Source organism: Lonchura striata, chromosome 28 (assembly GCF_046129695.1).
Source record: "Lonchura striata isolate bLonStr1 chromosome 28, bLonStr1.mat, whole genome shotgun sequence".
NCBI lineage: Eukaryota > Metazoa > Chordata > Aves > Passeriformes > Estrildidae > Lonchura > Lonchura striata.
In genome coordinates, this window is record NC_134630.1 from 1925053 (window position 1) to 1947934 (window position 22882).

Consider the following 22882-nt stretch of genomic DNA (forward strand, 5'->3'; position numbering starts at 1 on the left):
AGAGGACAGTAAGCAGTATGTTTTAACTAAAATTGCTGTATTTGTCCTGTTGAGAAAGCAAGAAGTGCTAAAAACTGGCTCAATATTTCTCTTTTCCTCTGAGATTTATTTTTAGTAATGAGAAAAACTTCCCTCTCCAGGTAAAATGCAAATATTTCTATGATAAGTGTAGTTTTGTGGAATAATTATGTGCTGTTTTAGAACTTAAAATTAGATGGTTTTTCTTTTTTCACCTGAATTCTTCTGATTTTTCTTAAATAATCTCCTTTTGCTTTAAGACACAATGTATATTGATGTGCTAAACATCTCTTTGCTAACTTAATTTGTCTGAAAGCATGGGAATGCATCTTTTGGGATGCCTTCAGTCTGGCAGCTGGTTATTGATGTGTCCATGGATGCCTGGAACCAGGGTCAGCCTCTCCCTTGGAAGGGCGTGTGGAGCACAGGCAGCTGAGAGACACAAACCTCGAGGGGGCATTCCTCCCTGAGCTGTGTGGCTGTCCCCGTTTGCCACCTCGGTGACAGCTGGTGTAGTGGTGGGACAAAAGGGCAGTTTGCAAAGAGCTGCAGCATCTCACAAGTGTTTAACCCAGGAGTTACCACATCTAAAACTGCACATTTTTCAGAGCAAGTGCATGATGTACCAGTAACTGCCTGGCCTCTTCGAACTTTGCTCTAACCTGTTGTAGCGCTCAATCTGTCCCTTACTGAAAACTTAAATGACAAACAGGTTGGGGCAGAAGGGTCTTTAGGTCTTCTTGCTTGGTAAGGTCAGTGCATCCAACCAAGAACATGCAGCAGCAGTGTTGTCACCTGGATCTAAACCAGCTACCCCAGGTGTGCTCTACAGGGCAGCTGATGACACTGGTGGCTTTCCATATGGGGAATCACAGATTGCTGGGATATCCTGAGTGGGAAAGGACCCACTCGGTCCATGCCACATGCAAGTCTTGCAGCCAAGACTGGGCTGGTTGTATAAAATTAATGGGTTCTGTGTGGATTCTTGCAGTAGTGATGTCAGAGGAAGTTTACACAATTCACAGCAAGTTCACAGCAACTTGACACCGTGAGAACAGGGTGCAGAGTAATGGAGCCCCTAGGAGCAGAACACCAGAAATACCTATTTTGTTGACAATTGTTCAAACAGATTCATGCAGAAATTGTTATCAAGTGTAAGGTTAAATATTAACTTGGTGATAGGATAAAAATACAGCCTAAAGTTATCTTAGATTATTATAATGCTAAAAAACAGCCCCTCAGGGAAATTTCTCTGTGTGAATGAGGGTGTAATGAGCTGGATGCACATTAAGAATTACAAGTTGGAAGTGTGAGTGAACAATCACCCATTTCTGTGTCATTTTTCTGTGTTACCTTTTTGTATACAGGCCTGTGCTTGTTTCCCAGGTGTGCCAGCATTGTGAGGGGCCTGGCACCCTGTTCTGCAGGCTGGTGATAAAACCCAGTATCCTGACTGGGTGTGTGGGTTAGCTCCTGCACACGTGGTGACAGAACCCAGCTTCAGGTACACCAACAGTGTGAGGCAGTGAAGGAGAAACTCATCAAACTGACAGTGCTTGTGAGCTTTTTATACATTGCAGGTTTTTATGTGACTCCAAAGGGTGGTTTTTTTTGTTTTTAATCTGAATGTTTAAGAAATTTTTCCATTTATAGTCAGAAGACACAATGTTTAATAGAAAAACAGTACTTTCATTGAAAGGGAAATGAATCTGTTGCCCTGTCATAGCAGGGACACTTAGAATGACAAAAGTGCAACAAGAAAGGCGTTGTTCAGCAGGCAGGAAGCCAGGAAACATGAGCCCTGCAGGATGCAAGGCACGTCAATGTGGGCTCTGTGGTATCTGCTGGTGGCTCGCAGGAGCAGGTGCGAGCGTATCCGGAGCCTTGGGAGGTGGGACACGTTTGTGGGGCTATGAGCACCACAGAGCTTGTTCATGTTTTAGAAGGGTGTACATCAAGGATAAGCTCTTTCAGAAATATTTCTGAAATAAAAACTATGGTAGAAGTATATGCTTTGAGTCAATTCACAGCAGTAAATGAGCTCTTGGGACAACCTAGTGTGATCTGTCTTGTTTAGCTTTGCCAAAAGTTCTTAGCTTAAAGGTGCCATCTAATGCTATGAAACCAAACCATTTCCCAAAGGCTTTCTATCACATTTTTCTCAAAAGTTAGACTGATGTTACAGTTAACAGGGAAATAAAGTTAACACTTCAGAAAAACCCAGTAACTTAAGTAGAGCACAATCAAACCTCAAGTGTTATTTCTTAAAATATTCTTCAAAATTATTTTGCAATTGGTTTTGACTGATCAAGTTGATGTCTCTAAAAACCTTTTGCTCCAAGTGTTCATTCGTCTTTCGACATTGTACCTCATGTCTTCTCTGAGTTATGGCTTTGAAAATGTCTGAGCACAAGAATTGTCAGATTTTTCATATGGCACTGGAAGAAGATCATGCACATGATCACAATGTGGTCATTCAGAGTTGTCTTTACTGGAGTTTTTCCCAATGTCTACTTCTGTCCCAGAGTACTTACAGCAGGGTGCCAGTACTTACTCCTCACTCTTAGAGAGGCTGTGACAGGTCTGTTTGTCTGTGGGACCAGCTGAGCATCTGAAGTTACTCAGCAGTAACTGTTCTTTGCTGAGGCTGCTAATGTGGCATGAACAGAAGTTTAGGAGCAGCTGATCCAGAGAACTGCACAGAGGAAGGGATGCTAAGAGTGGAAAAAGTGGTGTGAGCCATAACCTATTCAGAAATATTCTGCAACATTGAAAGCATCTGATGTATAGCATCATGGAGACATTCATGTCCACTAGCGATAAAAAGCTTAAAATCTGTCAGGCCTAACTACACTTTGTAGTTAATAAAACCATAATCAAAGAAAAAATTACAATTAAATTTGTATTTGCAATGCACGAAGATTCTAAGAGAGTCTTGAATTGCCTTTTATTTTGAAAGATTTCTTACCATTGGAAAAATTTGGAATCATGGAAATGCTTTAGGTTGGAAGGGATTCCACACCCCTGGGCAGGAACAACTTTCACTGTCCCAGGCTGCTCCAAGCCCTGTCCAGCCTGGCCTTGGGCACTGCCAGGGACCCAGGGTGGGCACCCTGTGCCAGGGCCTGCCCACCCTGCCAGGGAACAATTCCTGCCCAATCTCCCATCCAGCCCTGCCCTCTGGCACTGGGAGCCATTCCCTGTGTCCTGTCCCTCCAGGCCTTGTCCCCAGTCCCTCTCCATCTCTCCTGGAGCCCCTTCAGGCCCTGCCAGGGGCTCTGAGCTCTCCCTGGAGCTTCTCCTCTCCAGGGGAGCACCCCCAGCTCTCCCAGCCTGGCTCCATGGCAGAGGGGCTCCAGCCCTTGCAGCATCTCCGTGGCTCCTCTGGCCTGGCTCCAGCAGCTCCACGTCCTCCTGCTGCTGTTCCCCAGGCTGGGGCAGCTCTGCAGGTGGGGTCTCACCTGAGCGGGGCAGAGGGGCAGAATCCCCCCTCCCCTGCTGCCCACGCTGGGCTCAGCCCAGCCCAGGGGGGCTCTGGGGTCAGTGCCCATGGCCGGGGCAGGCTGAGCCTCTCACCCACCAGCACCCCAACCCTCCCCAGGGCTGCTCCTCATCCATTCTCTGGGTTTGTGCCTGGGGTTGCCCTGACCCTGGTGCAGGAGTTGTGCTTGGCCTTGGGTGAACTTTGTGAGATGGGTTCGAACCCACCTCTCCAGCCCATCTGTGCCAGGTGTGCCTTTTGAGCATCACCTGCTGCACACTGGGGAGGCTGAGTGCCAGCCAGGTGTGCTCAAGCAGAAGCTTTTACTTAACAAAGCAAAGCTTTTAGCAAAGGCATTGCTTCAATGTTGGGTTACAGGTGTAAATGTAATAAATTTAATCCACCACAGCCAGCTGCTCTAATAATTGCTCTAATGAGAAGGAATAGAAAAAATTGGGGAAGATTTCATAGAAACAAACGGCTGTCAATAGTATGAAGGATTTTTAACTTAAATGCTATTAGGGATGTCTTCCTAAACAGCTAAGAATTGAATTACTAAGTCAGTTTTCTTCATTCACAAACTACTAAAAATAGAGAAAAGAAGCAGCAAACTTGTGAAAAGAAGGTGACAAAACTGAAGCAGACTACAACTGTCTTTGAAAGTGTACCTTGAGGTCTGCTGAGTGTACACCCTGTTTGACATGACTGAGTAGGAGAGGTTGACACTTTCCTTGTGGGACAAATTGCTGTGTGAGGCTTTTGATTTCAGATATATTCATCACGATTTTTAACTTTTTTACAACATTATTTTTCAACAATGCTTGATCAAGCTGTTGAATTTATGCCATGCTGGTTTATTTTGTGCATAATCGCCTTACTCAGATTTTTCAAATACACATTTATGGGCTTTCATGTAGGGTTTTGTATTAGTCAGGCTTTTTTTTTGTTTGTTTTTCTGTGTGCCAATACTGTTTTCAATGCTGGGACAGATGATGACACATTTAGATTATTTGCATTTTGTGAATTCCTGAAAATGTTACTTATGAAATCATACATTAAGATTCAAAATCTAAATTAAATCTTCATTTCCAGTGAGATCAGGTTTTGTTCTTCCCATTCTTAGTATAAGCAGGGCCAGATAAAAAAAAAAAAAAAACAAATATAAGTATTATTTATGCATGGAAAATGCCCATGATAACACAGGCAGTGATTGATTAGCACCAGGAAAGGGAGATATTTTTCAAGAGAGCATACCTGAGTGTACAACGGACTCAAAAAAATCTGCTATAAGAAATGCTTTGTTAAATGACTGCTACTTCCCATAACCTTTAAAATTAAGACATTTCCATCGTGTTGACAAACCCTGTCAATGTATGTGAATGAATTGTGGTCTGGTTCAATTTCTCTGTGGGGTTTTCAGCTGGCTCTTTCTAGAGCCCTTTGCAGATTCAATGGATGTTGCATTTCCTTCCTGTCTTGAATTGCAGTGTAAGGTGGCTGGGAGCTTTTAAAGTCACTGTTACTCAATAGGGTGGCAACATTATATTAAGGAATAAGTATGTATACCTTGAGAAAATACATCCTGGTGAGAAATTCCTGCTGTCACTGTCATGGTTAGTTATCCTGAAGGATGTGCTTTGTGTCTCAGATTTGAAATGGTGAAAGTTAAAATATCCAACTTCCTTGTAAGTTCTGAGTCCAGCTGCAATGGGTTTGTGTTTAGTATTCAGACAGTAGTGCCAGAATCCTACACTCAGATAAAAGATGTGACAGGAGGTGGGGAAAAAACTTCTCCTCTTGCACTTGGCCATCAAACTGCAGCAGGTGAATGATAAGAAAATGCCAGGAAAGAACAGAAATATCCATGGAGACCCCAAAGACTCCATCTCAGTGACAGAAGTGATATATTCAGCTCTGGGTGTGCATTTGAGGTAGAATTCTTGTATGATTACTGCAGTTAAGAAGATTACCAGGCAGCTGTAAAATCCTGCATGCACTCAGTTGTCTGAGAACATTAACATTTTTAGAAAAGAGCTCTGAAATCAGCTCTTCATTCTCCTGACATTCATCCCAAGGAAGTTCTGCCACCAAGGTCAAGTCCAAGAGTTGATTTGTTGGGGGTGTGTGCATTTTGGTGATAAAAGAGAAAATAAAATTTCTTACTTGGCTATTTGTGTAATTTCCCACAAAGATGGATACATCCCTGTAGTTTGATGACCTGTGACAAAGCAGTCTAGTAATTAATTTCAAAATGCTTCAAACCCCAAGGCAGAGTCCCAAGAATGGAAAAATGTCCAGAGAAGTAGCAAGGTTTCGTTAAAGGGAAAGCATGTTTGTCTGCTTTTTAACTTCTAACGTGTCACTTTAATCCACTCCAGAGACAATGGGACTTTTTGTAAACAAGGGTTTAAAAGAAGGATTCAGGGAGACCTCAGAGCCCCTTCCAGTGCCTAAAGGGGCTCCAGGAGAGCTGGAGAGGAAGCTTAGGCAAGGGCATGGAGGGACAGGACACAGGGAATGGCTCCCAGTGCCAGAGGGCAGGGCTGGATGGGAGATTGGGCAGGAATTGTTCCCTGGCAGGGTGGGCAGGCCCTGGCACAGGGTGCCCAGAGCAGCTGTGGCTGCCCCTGGATCCCTGGCAGTGCCCAAGGCCAGGCTGGACAGGGCTGGGAGCAGCCTGGGACAGTGGGAGGTGTCCCTGCCCATGGGTGTGGAATAAGATGAGGTTTAAGATCCCTTCCAACCCAAACCTTTCTGGGATTCTGTGGTTCTGTGGATTTTTCAGAACTGTATTTCCAGCCCCAGGCACTCCCACTTGACTTCTACAACGCTCATGTTGCTTTTCGGAACACTCAGAGTTGTTATTTATAGAAAAGCTTTTAAGGGAAGTCTCAGATGCTGTAACTGTGGGCTCATTCCAGAGAATCTAAAGCTCAGTTGATCAGCTTCTCACATTTCCTTACTTCAGGTAAAGCAAGATTTCAGAATTATTTAAATAGTTTTTAAGCATGTTTTTAATTCTTTGCCTGCTGATGTTTGCTGTTAAAAACCTGACTGCAATATATTCATTTTTGTGATAGGTTTCCTTTCTCATCTCTAGCATTGACAGATGAACCTGGACTGCAAGATCCCTGTTAGGAAGGTAAGTTGGATGCTTTAGAGACTGTAAGGTGCCAGGAAGTTTTCTTTACTGTAGAAGAAGAAATTCTTCTCTGTGAGGGTGGGCAGGCCCTGGCATAGGCTGCCCAGAGCAGCTGTGGCTGCCTCTGGATCCCTGGCAGTGTCCAAAGCCAGGCTGGACAGGGCTTGGAGACAGTGGAAGGTGTCCCTGGCATGGCAGGGGTGAAATGGGACGGGTTTTAAGGTCCTTCCCAACCCAAACTGTTCTGGGATTCAGTGACTCTGTAATGAGATGATGCATTTCATTGATGCAGGTAGAGAAGTGCAGTTAATACCAGTTTGCTGAATGTCCCTGACAGTGGGATACTATGGATTCTCACTGCAACTGAGAGATGTGGACTACATTTAATTTATTCTTATTCTTCTATCATTAGTAACACTAGAAATTGTGTTGCTCAGATTTAAGTGAAGGGATTCATCAAAGTGAGAGGAGCATAGAACCACAGAAAATCCAGAGCTGGAAGGGACCCACAGGTCCATCCATGCAGCCCCTGTCCCTGCCCAGACCCCCCAACAGCCCCACCCTGAGCAGCCCTGAGAGCGCTGTCCAAACGCTCCTGCAGCTCTGGCAGCCTCGGGGCCGGGACCATTCCCTGGGGAGCCTGGGCAGTGCCAGCACCCTCGGGGGGAAGAACCTTTCCCTGAGCTCCATGCCAAGGCCTGACAGGAGGGTCCTGGTTAATTTGGCTCTCCACACTGACAGTGAGAGGTTGGGCTGTCCCACCAAAGGAGAGTGCTCCTGTCTATAAATGAAATGCTACACGTGCTCAGTGTTTCTATGTGCCACTGACTCCTCTGTCCCATTTTTTATTGCCTATGCGAAAAACCACAGAATTTATTGCAGCACATAAAATTGTACAGTGCATGACTCAAGCCCTCTCCCATCCTGTTTGCTCAGTTCTTCTTGGTTTGATATGCACTAGGAAAGGTCATTTAAATGTAATTACTTTTTTTCATAAACAGTTGCAATTCTCTTGACTGTGCAATGAGAGCATTGGCTTTCTTGATCAATATCAAATAAGCAAATATTAAAAATTGCTCATGTTAAATATGATGAAAGGGAATCTAGTTTGAGATTAAATTAAAATTGCAGTAGCCGGTCTTGCCTGAAACCTCTGTGACTCAGGGCAGAAATTTGATGAAGAAGGCTTCAGCTTGGACACCAGATTCATGGTTTCGTATTTTCAAAGGCACTGGCTACTGTAGCTTTAGGTGAGGTTTTGCAATATAAGCTTAATTTCTGTGTATGGTGTAGTGGTGGTGATGAACTTCTAAATAACTTAAAATTCCATCTTCCATAGTGTGTGGGAAGAACTGCAGATTTCTCTGTATTTCCTCCATATAGTGGCCTTCATTTCAGTTGGGTTGTTACCATTTTATCTCCTTTTTCCCCTGGCAAAAAAATGATGACTTTGAGGGAAAAAAAACCCATAATCATAGCACTTGAAATCCTGAAAGAATACATTTGATGCACACAGTGAAAAGAGAGACAGGTAAAAAAGCAGAGGGTGAAGGAGGTGGAAAAAATTACAAAAAAGAAATGCTGCATAGTAATCATATTGCATGTATGAAATAATGCTCATATTATTGCAATTTTTGCCTGTAATAAGTCCTGGGTTCGTCTGATAGCTTGTGTTTTAAATAGACAATTGCAGGTAGTTTTGTTGCACTATAATTCTCCAAAATTGTGTAATCCCTGATGGGACAGTGGAGCCAGGTGGGGTCAGTCTCTTTGCCAGGTAACAAATGACAGAACAAGAGGAAACAGCCTCAAATTGCAGCAGGAGAGGTCTGGGTTGGATATAGAGGAAAACTTCATGGAAATGGTGGTCAGGCACTGGCACAGGTGCCCAAGGCAGTGATGGAGTCATCATGCCTGAAGTGTTGAAATGTGTGGCTGTGGCACTTGGGGACATGGTTTAGTGGTGAACATGGAGGTGGTGCTGGGCTGACAGTTGGACTTGATGATCCTGGAGGTCTTTTCCCACCTTAATGATTCTGTGATTCCATAACCATTACAGAAATTGCACCGTTGTGTAAGAGTTGAGTTGCCTGTAGCAACAGTTCCTTTCCTTCTGTTATGTTTCCTTCCTCCCACTCCTTGCTCTAGAAGAAACTCTTCCCACAGTAAAACATGTAGAACGATATAATAAAGAGAAATAAATCCCACACACACTCTGGTATCATGTGTATCCTTTAAACATTTTGTCACTTTAGATTTCTGGCCTCTGGCCTGAGGTGCCTGAAGCTGCCAGGTTTTGTTGTATGGGTTTGGGGTTATCCCCCACCCTTTGGAGCAGGGATCCTGGGGGCTGTTTGTACAGCGAGGTGCAGACATGGAGACACTTCCTTCTCAGTGGTTTGGAACAAAGCTGACTGAGCTGTAACACAGCTTTGGTGCTGTCACAGTGGTACCTGGAAAAAGAGTGCAATGCAGAGAACCAGATCTGGGCACTTGGGTTGTTGGACATGACACCAGCAGACAGCAAGAGAATTGCCACAGGCTTCAGCTTCATGTATTTGTTGAAGGCTGGGAGAGCTGGGGGTGCTCCCCTGGAGAGGAGAAGCTCCAGGGAGAGCTCAGAGCCCCTGGCAGGGCCTGAAGGGGCTCCAGGAGAGCTGGAGAGGGACTGGGGACAAGGCCTGGAGGGACAGGACACAGGGAATGGCTCCCACTGCCAGAGGGATTCAATGGGATACTGGGCAGGAATTGTTCCCTGGCAGGGTGGGCAGGCCCTGGCACAGGGTGCCCAGAGCAGCTGTGGCTGCTCCATCCCTGGAAGTGTTCCAGGCCAGGTTGTGCAGGGCTGGGAGCAGCCTGGGACGGTGGAAGGTGTCCCTGCCCTTGGCAGGGGTTTAGAAAGGGATGTTAGTCAAGGTCACTTCCAACACCAATCATTCTGGAATTCTGTGAGTCTATATTTCTGTGTGGAAATATAAATCTTTGATGTGATAAAGCATGTTTTAACTCAGTGACATTCCCTTTAAATGCTGGAGATTGGATGTCAAAGACATGTCTGCTTTTATGATTTATTGCCATTTTCTGGTTCCCTTTTTGAAGGTGTGCAATGCAGGGCAGACTACTCAGGCTAGAAGGTACATATCTGGGGAATCCAATGGTATTCTCCAAGAGGACTGAAAGGGGTTGGGTTGGCAAAAGAGAGCCTGTGGGTTTGGGATTGCTAATACCCAGATCCTGCTGAGATGACTGGAGATGTTTTTTTTGTACAAAATGTGTGCTGCTCCTGATAAATATTGTTGCCCATCTCTCCACCTCCAAACTCTGCTCCTTTGGATAACTTGGATTTTGTCAGGAATGGCACTGCTCAGTAATTTGCTCTGTAGAATGTTGAGCCTCACTCTCCCTGGCCCAAATGCAGAATGCCAGGAGGAAGACTGGTGAGTAGGCAAAGCCTCAGCCTAGAATGTGAGACAAATGTTCCCAAACTATTCCCATTTACTCGGTGACTTGGGAAGGGCTGTGCAGTCCCCATGTTTTGGCTGTGTAGCTTTGGGAGGCGCCTGGCAGGCGGTGGTTCAGCTGTACCCACCGAGCCGGGCATCGCCTTTGCTGCGCCAGAGAAGGGAGAAGGCAGTGCTGCAGTTTGTGTGTTAAAGGCTCAGGCTCTGGCTGGGTGGCATGCCCAGGATGGAAAGGGGACACAAGCTCAGGCAGAAGCACGTAGGAATCTCTGCTAGCTGTGCAGCAGGACAGGGAAAGCCCATTTATTGCATCTGAGGGAGTGCTCCCTGTGTGCGACACCGAGTTCTTCGGCCCGTGGTCGTGTCTGTAACAACGGCCAGATGTGGCAAAACCCAAAAAGCACAGAACATTTCTGTTTGTCACAGGGAGCCTTGTGCAGATCCTGGGAGTGCAGCGCAGAGCTGTAAGGATGAACTCACGTGTTTATTCTCCAGCCAAAACAGACCAAGTTTCTAAGGATCCAGCCCGACAAATACAAGGAATAATGCAAGGAGTGCTCCTGGGGAAACCTGCCCCAAGAATCCTACAAACAATCTGGCTTGAATGGCTTGGGGAAGTTGTTTGTGTAGGGAAAAATATAACCAGGACCTGAAAGTACCTGCTAGTTTGGATGAGTTTTCTTTTACACTGCCTTTGCCCTTGAATTGCCAATGTTTTCTGAAGGCTTAAAACACCATTTTATTAATTTTTTTAAAGTACACCCAGAAAGGTCCCAAGACCCCTGAATGAAATCTGGTGTTTGCCTACAATGGCATTTTCCTCTTTTTCACCATTTTGCTCAGAATATTGAAAATGCAGAACTTTAGTGCAGAACTGGTGTCTGGTTTTGTGGCTGGGATTATGAGCTGCAGAGGTGGTTATTCCCTCCCCACTTGTGTGGATGCTGCAGGATACAGATAAGCTGCTTCTCTTTGACAGCAGTACTCATTTAAAGCTTTCTGTGCCATTGCCTGTCCCAACCCATGGTGCCTCTGGATTGTCAACCCCAGAGGAACAGCGAAGAGTGGCCTGGATCAACCTGCTCTGAGGCTCACAGAGTCGATGCTGGGACAAGATTACACCTGGGATCCCTGGTCCCAGCTGTTCCTCTCCTAGGACCCAGTCCCCCTGCAGAGCTGCTGGCAGCAGAGGCACCCACTCCGCTGTCACTGCTCTGGCCAGCCAGCAGTGGTGACAGCAGCTGTCCCTGCGTGCAGGGGGTGCCGCCACAGAGCCACAGGGAACAGGATCTGGTGAGTTCCAGTTCCCTTCCAGCGAGGGTGTGTAACTGGGCCCTCAAAGGGCAGAAGTTGCCCTGAGTGTTGTCAAATAATGACTCATTTCTGACGGAGGTTTGAGGGCGCAGGCGGCGCCAGTGCAGGGACCGCCCGGGCGCTGCATCACAGCCTCAGCAGCAGAGAATCAGGAAACTGGGCCCCGGCTCTGCCTGGGAGCTACTCTTGGACATAGCTCGGCTCTGTGCAGGACAGAGTCCCCAGGGGTTCAGAATCCAAGTCCAGGCCCAGCTGTGAGCTTCGCTGACATCGCTGCCCCCGGCCGCACATGGGCACGGCTGAGAGGTAAGAGCCAGGCCCGAGGGCGCTGAGGGTCCTGGCCATGGTCCATTGCCATGGCTGAGGCAAGACCTGCTCCCGCTCCGGCAGCAGGAGGGACGGGCACGGTGCTGCATGGCGGGCAGGGGAGTGCCCCGTTTCCAGCCGAGGAGCCGCAGCTGCCCTCTGCCCGAGTGCCACCCGGGGCAGCCGGCAGCGTGCTCTGGAGGGGAGGGCACCGCGCGGCCCCATCGCAGCGGGCGGCGTCCCCTCTGTCACAGGGCCCGGGTCGGGCACCGCCTGGCCGGGTAACTGCGCTGGGAATAAGCTTCAGCTCTGCAGTCAGGGTTGGGACAGCTCTACCACCCCCCACTATGTTTCTGTGCTTCTCAACCTTATTGCAATTACTCAGGTTTACCAATTCATAAAAGTACAGAACAGCCCCAGAACAAAGAAGGAGGCAAATATCTCCTCTCAGGCTTTCTGCCTGCACACTCTGTTTGTGGGAACATGGGAATCTCCTGGATCAAGCACCTCCAGGAGCAAAGAGCTGCTTTAGGACAAGGCATGTGAGTGTCCCCAGGAGGGAGGTGATTCACTGCTGTCCCTGCTGGTGCCTGGGTGAGGCACTGGCTGCTGTCCAGGCTCTGCTGGCAGCAGGTGTCCATGTGGGGCTGTGTGTCCATCACTCTGGCCCAAGTTGAGCTGGGCAGAGGAGAAGCTCTTCCCTTTGGTGCTCGAGTGGGGGATCTGTCCCTTCCCAGCACCAAGAGCTGTTTGCACACAAGGGCAGGACTGACCAAACAGTTGCTGCTTTTCACCTGAAAGTTCTGTCCTAGAGCAGCAGAAAATGCAGGACAGTTGTCAGAGCTGCCATCAGTCCTCCTGGCTCAGCCAGCACATCCCTCCTTGGACAGAATGTACCTCGGCAGGGGTATGGAGCACACCCTGTTCTGAAGCTCTGTGTTCATGAGGTTGTCACCATCCTGGAGGTGATCTGAGCTGCACCTGGGGAGCAGGCACACAGTGGCTGCCTGTGCAGCCCCAACTTCACCACCACAACATGTGTGCCATGGATGGGCTGCAAGGCAAGGGGATGGCAGTGCTGGCTAACGGTGGCTTCTGGCAGAGACAAACTGCTGCCTTCCAAAACTAACCTTGTAGCAGCTGCAATCGTCCCTGTTTTGCCGTTATGGATATGGGCTGGCAGAATCAGACAGTCCTTAGATCTGCACTGCCACAGAGAGGAGTTACCAGCAGTGATGCAGAGCAGTGATTGTGACTCACCTTCCAAAGGAGCAAAGTCATCTCTGCTCCAAGGAGCTCATCCAAAGTGTGAGCAGTGGGGGAGGGGGGGATTCTGCACCTCTGCTCTGCTCTGATTAGACCCCAGCTGCAGAGCTGCCTCCAGCTCTCAGAACCCCAGCATCAGGAGGACGTGGAGCTGCTGGAGCCAGGCCAGAGGACACCACAAATGTGCTCTGAGAGCTGGAGCCCCTCTGCTCTGGAGGCAGGCTGGGAGAGCTGGGGGTGCTCCCCTGGAGAGGAGAAGCTCCAGGAGAGCTCAGAGCCCCTGGCAGGGCCTGAAGGGGCTCCAGGAGAGCTGGAGAGGGACTGGGGACAAGGCCTGGAGGGACAGGACACAGGGAATGGCTCCCACTGCCAGAGGGCAGTGGGATTCAATGGGATATTGGGCAGGAATTGTTCCCTGGCAGGGTGGGCAGGCCCTGGCACAGGGTGCCCAGAGCAGCTGTGGCTGCCCCTGGATCCCTGGCAGTGCCCAAGGCCAGGCTGAACATGGCTTGGAGCACATTGAGATAGTGGAAATTGTCTCTGTCCATGTCAAGGAGTTAAATTAGATGGGGCTTAAGGTCCCTTCCAAACCATACCATTCCCTGATTCTGTGATCCTCCCAAGGAGGCGACAGTGGGTATGAAGGAGGAAAAGACACACAATTTTAAATTGCAAAGCTGTCATATGTATACCAGCATGACTAGCTGGTGTCAGGGGCAGCACAGGGACATTGTGCAATCATCCCACAGCCAGTGCATGTGACAGTCCCACCTCAGCCCAGCCTCCCCCGTGTCCCCAGTGCCAGGCAGCCCCCACACCAGCCTTGCTTCATTCCACGTCAGCGGGGCCATGGCTGGTGCCTCTCGGGACCCTGGTGACTCTGAGCTCCTGAAAGAGGAGGTGAAAAAGCAAGTTCCTGATAAAACCACATTACTCCCACACAGCTGTGGTGTTGGGCTCCTGCTGTGCCACAGGACTGGTGAGAGCTGGGGCCCCTCCTGGGTGGCAGAGAGCAGAGTGCTGATCCTGCTGCCAGCCGTGTGTGGGACAGGAGTGTCCCCGGGACACAGCTGGCACAGGCAGAGTTTGCAGCCTTTTCCTCCATCCCGTGGTGCGAGGCTGTGTGAGGGACAGGAGCTGCACTGGCCAGGGGAGTCTGTGGGACAGCAGCCGTAACCTGGGACAAGCCAGCTCAGCTCTGTCCCTCCACAGCCCCTTTGGTTTCTTCTGCAGGTGGCAGCAGGAGAGGACAGGGAGCCCCTGATGCGCTGACGGTTGGCCATGTCTGGGGTGAGCGGGGCTGCACAGGGACACCGACAATCCAGCGGACACCGGGGGACCCCAGAGTGCCCCCAGGACCGAAGTGGGGTGGAGGAGGGCTCATGCCCAGTACCCCTGGTCCCCAGCCAGGGTTTCAGATGGTCCTTGGGGCTGGCCCTGGTGCCTGGGGAAGCAGAGGGGTCCTGCTTTCGCTGTCCCTACTGACTGCTTCTCCTTGCAGAAGCACTGGCCCCCCGGGACGCAGTGTGTCGCCAAGCATGACCACACCAAGCCCAAGCCCCGGGAGCTGGCCTTCCGCAAGGGGGACATGGTCACCATCATCGAGGCCGTGGAGGTGAGACCTGTGGGTGCTCAGGGACACGCTGCGCTGAGCGGGCATGGCCTGAGCGAGGCTCCAGTGCCATCAGCTCAGCTGTCACAGCCGGTCCCTCCCTTCCCAGAGGCATCCGCCCTTCCTTCCGTCGCTCTGAGACCCTCTCCTCCCCAGGGCAAAGGCTGGTACCGTGCCAGGCACAACGAGACGGGGCAGGAGGGGCTGCTGGCAGCCAGCGCGCTGCGGGAGCGCGGGGCCATCCGCGCCGACCCCAAACTCAGCCTGATGCCGTGAGTACAGCTGGGGTGACTGGGGGGCCCGGGGGACCCAGCCGAGCCCCTGCGAGCTGCAGCAGCACATGGGTCCAGCATGTTCCTCCATCAACGTTCTGGGGGCGCAGCAGGGGACAGAGCATCCTGTAGCCGTGCCCTGGGGATGGAGGGATCTGCTGGGGCCAGTACCTGGCTTTAAGGACCTCTAGTTGTGCCAGCCCAGCGGGGCTGCACCCCATGGAGAGACCTTTCATGCAGTAGGGTCTCTGTAGCTTCGGCACGGGCTCTGCTTTCCCCATCTCGCTGCTGTCCCTGGCTCAGCCCCCTCTGCGGTGCCTCTGTCCTCAGCTGGTTCCATGGGAAGATCTCGGGGACGGAGGCGGTGCAGGAGCTGCAGCCCCCCGAGGATGGGCTGTTCCTGGTGCGGGAGTCTGTCCGGCACCCCGGGGACTACGTGCTGTGCGTGAGCTTCGGCAGGGAGGTGATCCACTACCGTGTGGTGCACGAGGAGAACACGCTCAGCATCGACAGCCAGCAGTACTTCTCCAACCTCATTGACATGATTGAGGTGAGACCTCCCGGGCAGAGGGTCCCACCAGTGCCAGAGAAGGGCAAGGACCTCAAAGGCTCACACAGAGGCAGGTCCTTGTCCTGTTCTATGTGGTTTTCACTGGTGTTTTACCTGGTGTAATTCTCTGCCCCTTTCAAATGCTCATGGTTCTCACCCGGTTTGAGTGCAATAGGCAGATCTGGGATATCCCAAGGATGCCTCTGCAAACCAGCTGTGCCAGCTGCAGTCACAGTCCACAGCCAAGGGCTACATTTTACCCCTATCCCTGCTTATTCAATGCTTCAGAAAGCAGGAAGACCCTGGTGGCCTCTACCTCCCCTGGACTTCAGGGCATTTTGCTGTGTCTCCTTCCACTCAAAGCCCCCTCTCACCTGCTGACCCCACAGGGCTCCCAGGCTGTTGTGTGAGCTCTTGCCCTTCCAGTGAGTTTTTCCTGGTGGTCCTTCCCTCACCCTGTCTCCTCTCCAGGGAGTTGTACCCTTAAGTTTTCCTTATAGACACAACTTTTGGGTGGCTCCTTTCCCTTCTCAGCTGCCCTGGCCCCACTTTAAAAGTCTGAAGGTTGTCTTGTCCCATCCCATCCTGTCCCATCCTGTCTGGCTGCTTCCTCCCCCATTGCCTCTGCAAACTGCCCTCAGCTGCTGCAGCACCTGCCAGGAGTTCAAACCACACCAGTAGCACCCCAAACACCTGTGGTCCATCATGGTGTTCCTCTGGCTGTGCCCAGAGGGGAGCAAGGCTGAGACATGGGCTGTCCTCAAGGGTGGTGATGGTGCGGTCTTGTGGAGCATCCCAAAGCTGTTCCCTGGACCCCTTGACCCTGAGGATAAGAGCTGGCATCACCTCCATCTGTTCATCCCTTGGCAGCATTACATGAAGGAGCAGGGAGCCATCTGCACCAAGCTGGTGAAGCCAAAACCAAAATCTGGGATGAAGTCAGCTGAGGAGGAGTTGGCCAAAGGTAGGGGATGGTGGGACGGGGCTGTGGTCTGCATTTTAGGGACAAGGCCCCACTGGTGGCCCCTGCTAACCTGCCCTTGTGCCCATGCCCAGCTGGCTGGTTGCTGAACCTGAAGCACCTCACACTGGGGGACCGCATTGGGCAAGGCGAGTTCGGAGGTAGGTGAGAGGATGGGGCTGGAGGTTCCCGGGTGCAGCTTCCCCAGAGAGCACTGCCTGATCCCCCTCCCCATCTCATGGCATGGGGAGCTCAGCCTGGAGAGCAGGAGGCTGGGTGTGGGGCTCAGCCTGACTCTCCCATGCTCTCCCAGATGTCCTACAGGGCGAGTACCTGGGGCAGAGGGTGGCTGTGAAGAACATCAAGTGCGATGTGACTGCCCAGGCCTTCCTCGCTGAAACAGCTGCCATGACGTGAGTGCTCCGTGGAGGTGTGGCCCGACCCTGCCTGTGGCCCAGGATGACCAGGCACCTCCTTGACTCAGATCCCTTCCATTCCAGGAAGGTCCGGCACAAAAACCTGGTGTGTTTGCTGGGAGTGATCCTGCACAATGGCCTCTACATTGTCATGGAGTTCATGAGCAAGGTGAGAGCACCTGGCTGCTCCTCAGCCAGTGGGACCCATCACCACTTAGATTTGGGAACAATATCTGCATCTAGAGGCTGAGTCATCACACATGCCAGACACTGCAGCACCTGCAGAAGGCAAAGTCTTCTGGCAGCCCCATCCTGTTGGTCCTGACGCATTTTATCCTCCTCTGTCAGGGCAACCTGGTGAACTTCCTGCGCACGCGGGGCCGGGCACTCGTCCCGACCCAGCAGCTCCTCCTGTTCGCTCTGTAAGTTCCCCCCTCTCCTCTGGGCTGGGATCCAGGGCCCTGCATCGCCCTGTGCAGCCCCAGGGAGCATGGGTGACACGGCTCTGTCTCACTCGGTTGTGGCAGGGATGTGGCTCAAGGCATGGACTACCTTGAATCCAAGAAGTTGGTGCACCGGGACCTGGCTGCCCGCAACATCCTCATCTCTGAGGAGAACGTGGCCAAAGTGAGCGACTTCGGCTTGGCCCGGGTCAACCCCAAGGGTGCAGATGCCACATTGCTCCCTGTGAAGTGGACGGCACCAGAGGCCCTGAAACACAATGTGAGGGACAGTGAGAGGGGCTGGGCTGGCCAGGGGGTCCTTCCAAAGTATCTCACACCCTTGGGTTGTCCCTGCTTGTTCCCATTCCCACTGACCCATCCCTGTCCCACGCTGGCCTCTGGCACTGTCAGCCCTGCATCTCCCAAAATTCTGTCTCTGTCCTGAGCAGGCGTATGGGACTTGGGGAATTGGGAATTGGGGCAGGATGATGGGACTGGGGGGGTGTTCACACCCTGGGGAGCTGAGGGGGGGCAGGGGGCAGTCACTGTCCTGTGTCTCACCCTTGGGAAGCAATGGGGACCCAGCACAGCCCTCAGCCTCCCCCTCTCCTGCCGCCACAGAAATTCTCCTCCAAGTCAGACGTGTGGAGCTACGGGATCCTCCTGTGGGAAACCTTTTCCTTTGGACGGGCACCCTACCCTAAGCTGGTGAGCACTGTGCCAGGGAGCACCACAGGTTACACCCCAGTGGCACTGACGGGACAGGGGCATCCCGTTGCTCCCTGGGCAGAGCAGGGAAGGGGGTTGCCAGCTGGCTTCTCCATCCTGGCAGGCCCTGAAGGAGGTGACAGAGCTGCTGGAGCAGGGGTACCGCATGGACGCCCCCGAGGGCTGCCCACCCACCATCTATGCCCTGATGAAGAGCTGCTGGGAGCTGGAGCCAGGCAAGCGCCCGTCTTTCAAGAAACTCACAGAGAAGCTACAGAAGGAGCTGAAGCACCTGAGGGACATTTAACCCCATCCTGCTACCAGGACACAGGACCTGAAGCCCCTAGATCCTCCAGGGCTGGCTGTGGCAGAGCAAGAGGGGCCAGGAACAGGAAGGTCCATGGTGCTGCTCTCTCCCTGTGGAGATGGGGCAGCAGCCCCCCTCCATCTCAGCACGGTCCTTCTACCCGCCACACAGCCCAGAGAAGGTTGCCATGGGATTGATCTCCCCTGGCCCACCACAGTGGGGAGCACAGGGCCCAAGGGAGCCATGCCCACACCCCTTGTGCTCAGCCCCAGGAGCAGATGCTGCCTGTGGGGTCCCTTCAAGCTGAGACTCCCAGTGATGGGAAACAGGACTGGAATGTCCACTCACTGGATAATGAGATCCCACCCTGATTCAGCTCTGCCCCAGCACCCAGCCCCACACAGGGATGCTGGCACAGCCAGCTAAACCACATGGATTTGGGCTTTTTGATTAAACCAAAGAAATTAGTTCAACAGCATCTTTAAGCCTCTGGGGTGAAATTAGGTCTATCTCTCACTTGGAGCCTGACAAAGGCCAGTGAAAGGCTTTGGGGGGGCCAGGAGCTCTGGCCCTTGGAACCCCGGATGCCATCCAGCCCCTCTCCCACCGGAGCTCTGTGCAGCAGGGGATTATGCTTTAATCAGAGGCTGTATGGGAATTGCTTTCGTATAGATTATGGGCACGGGGCACATCCCCAGCCGTGGGGAGCCCCCGGCCCCGCAGGCTGCCGAGCAATCTCGAGTCTCGGTGGAGCAGGGATTAGCGGGGGCACGGGGCTGCCGCGGGCGGGTGTGCACCGCCACCGCCTCATCTGCTGCCAGTCCCCTGACCCTCGACTGGGTTTTTTTGGCTAATCCTCTTGTGTCTCCTCTGTGCTGACTTCCTGCACCCCCAATCCCCCCGTGTGCATGGTTCTGGGTGCCCATGGCATGGGGCTCTCCCCAGGGCTTGCCCCAGCCCCATTGGGTGCTGATCCAAATTTGGACCCATGGTCAGCCTGACCCAGCGTGTGCTGCAGGTCGATGACTCCTTCCACCTCCCCATCACTGTGATGTGGCAGCACCTGCTGTCCCCCTGCACTGCCACTGTCCCCTGCAAGCACCCTTGGGTGCAGCAAAGGGAAGGTCCTTCCACCCTGGCTGTGCCTTCCCCTCCTAATGCCTTAATCCGCCCCTGATCCGCGGTGCCCCTGGGGCTGGTCCCACTGACCTTGCAGGCACTGGGACCCGCTGGGCACCTTGGGGCAAGAGCTACCACCACCACCCACCATGGCCTCCTTCTTCACGGCTGCCCTGAAGAGCTTCCAGGGGGGCAAGGACGAGTCCCCCAAGGGGACCCCCAAGGATGACAAGGCAGCTGCACTGCCCAGCAGCATGGCCCGGGAGGAGTTTGAGGAGTACCAGCGGCAGCTGCTGGAGGAGAAGTAAGGCTTTGCCGCGGCTGAGAGGGTCTCTAGGGTCCCCCAACACTCCAGAATCAGGATCTCACCTGCTGTGGGCCTTGCCCAAGGTGGCACAGGACAGGGACAGGGAGGCAGCTGGGGAAGGAGACAGTGCAGAGCAGGTGCCCTTCAGTGTATCTCCCCCACAGCATGGGAGGTCCATGGAGGGGCTGGCACAGGGCTGTGACAGCAGCTTCGTGCACCACGGGTGACAAGGGGAACCCCCAGGTGTCAGAGCCACAGGATGGTTTCACCCAGCACCCTTGGAGCCAAGGGTGGGCAATGGGGGTCAGCAGGGGATTGGATTCAGGTCGCACCTCCCTGGGACCAGGTGCTGTGGGAACCCAGCAGCTCAGCACCAGGGGGATGAGAGGCTGCAGAAGGAGCGAGTTCCTGCAATGGGTGCCTTCATCAACCACCTCTGAATCTGGGTGCTGGGCTGGGTGGACAGCATGTGGCTCCTGCTGCCAGACCCCCACTTGAACCCTCTTGTGGGTCTCAGACCTTCTCCCTCGTGCCCTAGACCTGCTCTGTAGGAGGACCAGGGTGATCGGGGTCGGGGTGGTCCTGGGTGCTCGGGGAGGGGGGGTGATGGTGTGGCACCTGCTGCAGGATCGAGCGGGACAAGGCGTTTGCACAGAGGAAGGCAGAACGGGCCACGGTGCGGATGCACCTGCGAGACAAGTACCACCTGGCCCAGGTAAGAACCAGCCTGTCTGCGGACCCGGGGGCTTCCCCTTGACCCTGCATCGCCCGGAACAGCCCCAGGCCCCGGCTGCCGTACTCCCCTGGGCTGGAGGGATTCCTGAAGAGGGCAGCAGACGGCCACTGTCTCCGTCTATCTGCCGCCCACTGTCCACCCAGCGTCCGAGTCTGGCACTGGGCAGTCCTGGAATCCCACCGTGTCCCCAGCACCTGGAATCCCACCGTGTCCCCAGCACCACTGGCTGCTCGCTGTCCCCCGTCCCCGCTCCACCGTGGCAGGCACCGCGTCTGTCCCCACCCGACGCCCTCTCCCACCGCTTTAGGACGAGCGGGACGACGCCCAGGTGCACGTGGCCGGAGGGGCGGTGGAGCTGCCGCCGGACCTGGCAGCCATGGTGCGCGGCGAGGAGGAGGAGGAGGAGGACGGCAGCGCCGGGGCCTTCGCCCTCCTGGCGAAGCTGCGGCAGGTGGAGCTGCCGGCGCTGCGGGGCCGCGCTCTGGGCGGCGTGGATCAGGTCAGGGACAAGTGCGCCCTGATGTAGCAGCGCTGCCCGCCCCGCCGCGGGTGACAGCGGCAGCCCCGCTCCCCGGGAGCCCCGGCATGCGGAGGCTCTGGCTGTTCCCAGTGCCCTGACTGGGGCTGCGGGTCCCAATACACGTTAGGCGCGGGTTTTCTCCCCCAAAACCATTCCCTCTTGCTTTCCCAGGCTGTGCAGGGGTGCAGAATGCCTGGGTCTCTTCCGGCCGGTATGGTCAGGTCCCTCTCGTGGTGCTCTTGGTGTGAGCCCCCATACGGGGAGGTCCCTGACACTGTTACCCCCGTCACCAGCCCTGGCACCGTGCACCATTTGGCTCAATAAATACAGCATTTGCCAGCACCATTCTGGTCGTCCTGCCACATCCCGCACCCACACAGGCCCTGTCCTGGTTGGTGAGGGGATATGATGACAGCGCTGGAGCCGGGCTGCCCCGTGTCCCCTGAGCCACCAACCAGCCCGGGACGCTTGGCCACGGGGTCCGTCCCTGCTTCTGCAGCAGCCCCCACCGGGAGCCAGTGATCATCCCGGCTACCCCTTGGGGACGGCACCGGCAGCGGTGTGGAGCATTTACTCCCGTGCTCGAGCAGTGCGGGCGGGCAGCAGGGGCATCCCCTTGGCTGGGCCAGGGTGCCCGGCTGCCTCTTGCCCCGCCGGGGACTCTGTCCTGGGCGCTCGGCAGCAGCGCTGGCTTAAATGCTGCCGCGCCGGAAGGCCGGGGGCTGCTGAGATCACTAATACCTGCCTATTTTAGCGAGGTCTAATCTTCCTGAGTCGCCTGTCCCCGAGGACTAAGCTCGCTGAACCCGTGTAAAATGTACGGCCAGCGCTGGCCCCAGCGGCGCCTCCCGCCGGAGCCGGAGCCGGAGCCGCCGGGAATCACGCTGCGTGTGCATGAAAGGAAGGACGCGCTGAGCTGCCTCCATCCTGCCCACGCCGCTGCCATCTGCTCCGGAAAGGCTGCGGGGCCGGCCCTGCCCGGGCTGCCCACGGCCGCGGGTGGGCTGGGAGCTGTGTCACCGGGCTCAGCCGCCGCTGGGGAGCTGAGCACACGGAGCAGGGAGGTCCCTGGATGCACGAGGTGCCCAGTTCCCCCTGGAACCCCTCCGGGTACCAGGCCGGAGGCTGCTGGCTGCCGGAGCATCCCAGGGAGCGTGAGACACGCAGGGCCCGACACCGGGGAGCCTCGGGATGTTTGGTGGCCCCACTGTCCCTGCTGACTTCATCATCCCTGCTGTCTCTGCCATCACCCTCATCCCCGTTCACCAGCTTTTCTTCAGAATTTAGGAAATGTCTCTTGAGGCGCAATCCCCACCTGTGGGATGGGACCGCCTGCGCCACGCCAGTCCCTCTCCAGGATGCTGACAGGGTGTCAGCAGCTGTGGCACCCAGCACAACGCCGATCGCACCGCACGTCGCCACCAAGTGCCAGCTGCTGGGATGGTGGCACTGAGGTCCCCAACGAGCTCTGCCACCGCCACCTCAGTCCTCCATCCCCGCTCCACATCAGGGTCCCATCCTGCTCCGATGGGCAGCCCTCCCCCAGTGCTCCCAGTGGGGCTGCATGGGGACTCCCAGCGCCAGCTGGGATTCGGGTCAGGACCCTCCGCCAGGTCTCCTTGGCTAATCGTCCTGCCCCCCCGCCCTCCCCGTGCTGCCACCTGCCTCCCGCTCAGCACCCTTTTGGGTCACCCCTGCTGCCTCCCCGCCTGCCAAAGGCCTCTTAATGAACTAAAAAAGTGATAAATCCCGGCCGAGCTGGTCACGTGAGGCCGGTGGCCCCCGGCCGCCCCCCGGCCGCCCCCGGCCCCACCGCCCCGGTAAGCTGACGCAGCGTCTCTAAGCGTTAGCAGCTTTGCGCGCTAATAGGATTAGGGAGGTTTAAAACTGTCATTTGAGTGAACTAAACCCCCTGATACTCTGCATTGCACCTTCTTAACCAA

At 53.8% G+C, this 22882-nt stretch overlaps 2 protein-coding genes across 3 annotated transcripts; both read left to right on the forward strand.

The window, feature by feature from the left end:
* The first annotated feature begins 6315 nt into the window (after positions 1 to 6315).
* Positions 6316 to 18735, forward strand: MATK (megakaryocyte-associated tyrosine kinase). 2 transcript variants are annotated; one of them, XM_021528210.2, is made up of 14 exons: positions 6316 to 6467; positions 6580 to 6641; positions 14222 to 14278; positions 14490 to 14603; positions 14757 to 14872; positions 15203 to 15422; positions 16293 to 16386; positions 16479 to 16544; positions 16697 to 16796; positions 16884 to 16968; positions 17148 to 17221; positions 17327 to 17522; positions 17864 to 17950; positions 18075 to 18735. In XM_021528210.2, the coding sequence occupies exons 3-14, from the start codon at positions 14270 to 14272 to the stop codon at positions 18255 to 18257; spliced, it is 1344 nt and encodes a 447-aa protein (XP_021383885.1). In that variant the 5' UTR covers positions 6316 to 6467; positions 6580 to 6641; positions 14222 to 14269; the 3' UTR covers positions 18258 to 18735. The 2 variants fall into 2 exon arrangements, with proteins under 2 accessions (XP_021383885.1, XP_021383884.1); XM_021528209.2 differs by lacking the exon at positions 14222 to 14278.
* A 785-nt stretch (positions 18736 to 19520) lies between these two features.
* On the forward strand, positions 19521 to 21281 carry LOC110469492 (complexin-3-like). The gene is made up of 3 exons (XM_021528269.3): positions 19521 to 19680; positions 20311 to 20398; positions 20727 to 21281. The coding sequence occupies exons 1-3, from the start codon at positions 19526 to 19528 to the stop codon at positions 20943 to 20945; spliced, it is 462 nt and encodes a 153-aa protein (XP_021383944.2). The 5' UTR covers positions 19521 to 19525; the 3' UTR covers positions 20946 to 21281.
* The last annotated feature ends 1601 nt before the right edge of the window (positions 21282 to 22882 follow it).